Source organism: Triticum urartu, chromosome 1A (assembly GCF_056163025.1).
Source record: "Triticum urartu cultivar PI428250 chromosome 1A, HENAU_Tu73, whole genome shotgun sequence".
NCBI classification, from domain to species: Eukaryota; Viridiplantae; Streptophyta; class Magnoliopsida; order Poales; family Poaceae; genus Triticum; species Triticum urartu.
In genome coordinates, this window is record NC_141873.1 from 102876904 (window position 1) to 102881553 (window position 4650).

Here is a 4650-nt window from a genome sequence, read left to right on the forward strand (position 1 = left end):
TGGCATGGCACGACCCGCAATGACATGTTTATAAACGGGTTGTGCTGTGGTAGCATGCGTGCCACACTTCCACCAATAACTGCTAAACGGGCCGGACTAACCCGGCACGCGTGCTATTCGGCCTAGTTCTGACATTTTTGGCCGTTTAAAAATAAAAATAATAAACGGGTACCGGGACGGGCACGCGTGCTTTCGGCCCGGCTCGCGTAGCCCGGCCCACCCCAGATGGCCAGGTCTGGTACCCAGTCACTTCTCCGACAACTTCCACCGACACGCGACAAAGAAAATCACTGGTGTGCGATGCGACGCGATGCTCTCGCGGCCTCTAGTCTAAGCACCCCCGACGACGTCGGCGACTCACCGCCGGCGAGCCGATCCACGCCGCCGCCCCATTTCCCGCCTGTGTCGTGCATGTGATCTGGCGCCCTCTCCGGATCCTCTTCTTCCATGGGATTGGGGGGCATGAGAGGCGGCATCGGGGGAGGGGGCGCCGGCTCGGGCGAGAGGTGGAGGTGGATCCTCTTCCTCTCGCTGGTCTCCGTCTCCTTCCTCCTCTCGTTCCTCTTCCTCTTCCTCTCCGCCTACTCCTCCCCGACGCGCCTCCGCCTCCCTGGGCTCACCACCGCCCGCGCCGCCGCCGGAGTCCGCCGCGGCCCCGACGCGCTCCCCTGCCTCGCCTACCTCCTCATCGGCGGCCGGGGCGACGGGCACCGCCTCCTACGACTCCTCCTCGCAGTCTACCACCCACGCAACCGCTACATCCTCCACCTCTCCGCCGACGCCTCCCACGAAGAGCGCCGGGACCTTGCTGCTGGGGTCGCCGCCGCGGCGCCCGCCGCTGTCTCTTTCGACAACGTCGCTCTTGTGGGCACGCCTACCGCGGGGACACCCGTCGGGTCGTCGGGCCTCGCCGGCACGTTACGCGCCGCTGCTGTCCTGCTCCGCCTTCACCCCGACTGGGACTGGTTCATCACCCTCAACGCCGCCGATTATCCCCTCGTCACCCAGGACGGTACGGCATCCCGATCTGTCTTCGTACTCATGGGTTTGCATGATGGTATCCCATTGACCCGAAATACATTTCGGTCTTTCGTTTCTCAGCAGTACTAGAACCGAAATTAATTTCGGCAACATACATCTTCTAATTAACATCAAATTGCCGACTTTTCATGTTGAATTGTGTCACGAGCATAGTAACAATGGTTTACAGCTTACCCACCCTGGGAATTTGTTAGGAACCACCTGCCTGTTATCACGGATGTATTGATTTTTTTTTAAATCTACACAGATGTAGTGTTATTGCAATTGTCCACAGAATAGAGCTCCATTATTGTCTGTTTAAAAATCAAGGAGTTAAATCCAGGCTCCCGTTATCTCTTGGTTTTGATATATCTGAAGTGGAATAGATAGTGCACATTTCAGAACATGCACTCCTCCTATAGGTCAATTATAAAACTAACCTCAAGTAGTTGTGATGATTCTCATGATATTCATTTGTAAATACTAGCTTGTGTCTATTGTGTCGTGCTGGCCTTTGGAGTTTTTCGGTTTTCCAGATGACATTTCCAGTTTCTGTCCCAAACATGATCATATTTTCTTGTTAATTTTGCTAGATTGGCATCATTGTGCTAGAAGTTTATGCTGATTGTGATACTACCGTACATTTTGTCCTGTTGCAGATTTGATTCATGCCTTGTCGTATGTTCCAAGGGAATTTAACTTCATTGATCACACTAGTGACATTGGACAGAAAGAGTATGGATCGTTTGAACTTGGAGAGAATTTTAGCAGCCAACGGTATCAGTTTTAATAAAACTACTCACTTGCAGATCTGAAAAAGTGCAATCGATGATAGTGGATGCTGGAATATACTTGTCAGGGAGGACCAACTTCTTCCGAGCCACACAGAAACGACCAAGTCCTGATGCTTTCAAGTTCTTCACAGGCATTTATTGTTCTCTGCTCTGATTTAATTTCATTGGTTTAGATCATTTCCTTATCCATCTTCGTTCCTTCTTACTAGGTTCTCCATGGGTTATTCTGAACCGACGGTTTATAGAGTACTGTGTTCTTGGTTGGGAGAATCTTCCTCGGCTTCTTCTCATGTACTTCAACAATGTAATGCTACCTCAGGAAGGATATTTCCACTCAGTCATATGCAACTCGCTTGACTTCCGTAATTCCACTGTTAACAATGACTTGAGGTACAAGGTGTGGGATGATCCACCTCAGACAGAGCCCCTTTTTCTCAGCATGGCACATTATGATAAGATGGTGGACAGTGGACAGCCTTTTGCAAGGCGGTTTCAAGCGAATGGACCGTTGCTGGACAAGATCGATGAGAAACTACTTAAGCGTCCAGGCCATGGGCCTGTTCCTGGTGCCTGGTGCGCAGGAAGGAAGAGCTGGTTCATTGACCCATGTTCCCAGTGGAGCGATGTGAATGTTGTGAAACCTGGTGCTCAAGCCTTGAAGTTGCAGCAATATATCAATCGGACCTTGGAAGAAGCAGATTCTGGCGCAAAATCATGCAGGCCATAGCTGCATTTGATTCCAATAGCCTCACATCCTATGGCTGAAAGCTTCGAGGTTTCCATTCCAGCATCAAGGTTCTCTGCTCTAGTGCTTTGCAGAATAAGCAGCTATTTCCTCCCTTAACTGAAATTAGGACTTCTTGCATATCGAGTGCTCTTTCTAGACCCCTCCCACCCTTAATATTGGCTCCTAAGTTTCAGTTAGGTCTAGGAATCTATATTTGTGGCTCCATCATGACATTGAAGGCATAGAGATGAGAGCATGCTAATTGAACCATATTGGTTGTATTGTATGAGCTGGTCACTTATTGAATGACCTATGCTGGCGCTGAGTTCATATTTGACAGAACTGGAGAGGAAAAAGCAGAACATGTGGTCTGTTACTAGCACCGTGTTCTCATCACTGGAATGAGCTTCTATCTGTCCATTCCCTTCAGGACTTGCATTTACCTACTCCCTCTGTTTCAGAACATCGGTCCATTTTAATGGAAATTGTCATCTCTGTGAATCATACTAGTTCATATTGGAAGTTCACTAAAATATCAACAGCACCGTGTCTTTAAATTTGTACTTTATGCCACTAGTTGAGTGCACTAAAGGAGGTTAAAAGCTATGCAATTTAACGGTGATGTAATTTCTGTGAGATTCTTGTTGTGGCATATCTATCAAATGTGCTTCTGGGACGAGTTCTATCTAGTTCGCTATGACAATCACAAACAATTCCAATAGTAGTAATGATATAAAACTCGTAGACTAAAACATTAATGCTCCTAATAGATTCATGTTAAGGCAACCATCATTACCCAACGGTTTATTTTAACAATATAATGTTACCATGTATCATGGTTGACTACATGATTATCACAAAAGGTTGGGACAGTACTGAGGCCACGACATCGTCGCATACCAAAAAAGCAAATCACTTAGGTCAATCAACATCCTAACAGATTCATCTAGTTAGTGTGACCATCATCGATCTACTTGATGGTTTAATTTACAGCATAATTATGTAATATCAAAATTATTTTTAACCTCTGGTTTAAGGCAATAAAAAAGGTTAAATGCTTGTGTATATCTATACACACTAAATCAACAAGCGGTAACGTGACATTTGGAATCGGCGTAAGATCGAGTGATATTGGTATTGAGATTTTTGTAGTTGACCTATCATAAAAATATATGATATTAATGATATGAAATTTGTGAGACTACAATATACTGCTCCCAATATAGATATGTTTTGCAACCATCATCGACTTTGTTAATGACTTACTATAATCATGGTTGACTACTATATCTGACTATCACAAATTTCTAATGACTTATTACATCATGGTTGACCATATATAACTATCACAAATCATTCATGCAGTACCACACCAAACTTCTTGTCATTATACCAAAAAAGGGAAATCCCAGCTATTAATGCGATCAACACCCATCAAGTACTTGACGGATTAATTTTGCGACATAATAATACCCCATGAGGTTCTAGAAATGGCAATTATAGTAGTTAACTATGACTATCACAAATGTTGGCATGACGTGTCGAGACTATGGCATCACTAACAATAATGATCAGACATGCTCGAGACTAGAACATCACCTCACACTAGTCAAATAACAAGCTTTGGGACCTTGTCATGAGTGCATTCCAAACACAATTCCTAACATATCTTAGTTCAACCAACATACTAATTAACAACAGATTCATGTATTGGAATTACAGTCAATTTGTCCGCCAATGGTTTACTAGTTATTATCATACCGAGAAATACCATAAATCCTACTTCTCCGTCTCATAATATAAGACTTTGTTACATCCAATATGTGAGAAGGATAGGGGGAGTTGTTGTGAATAGACGACTATATCGCAAATGATTCCACCAACGGTTGTGAGATTGCGACATCATATGGAGGAGTTTTTCTAAGCTCACGTATGTGATCCCCTATCCATTTTAGATATTCATGTCATTACCAAAAATTCTAGGAAAAAAACAGGACATTGTAGCACTAAAGTTGTATTGGCATGTGAAACTTTTAGGTTGATAAGTTTTGCCATTTGTGAGGAACAAGCGAGGATAATGTTCATTTTGTATGTGCCACACACAATTTG

General features: G+C 44.6%; 1 protein-coding gene across 1 annotated transcript; it reads left to right on the forward strand.

Annotated features, from left to right (window-relative positions):
• Positions 1-264: 264 nt before the first annotated feature.
• Positions 265-2923, forward strand: LOC125549822 (beta-glucuronosyltransferase GlcAT14B). The gene is made up of 4 exons (XM_048712988.2): positions 265-1012; positions 1680-1755; positions 1830-1945; positions 2024-2923. The coding sequence occupies exons 1-4, from the start codon at positions 448-450 to the stop codon at positions 2539-2541; spliced, it is 1275 nt and encodes a 424-aa protein (XP_048568945.1). The 5' UTR covers positions 265-447; the 3' UTR covers positions 2542-2923.
• The last annotated feature ends 1727 nt before the right edge of the window (positions 2924-4650 follow it).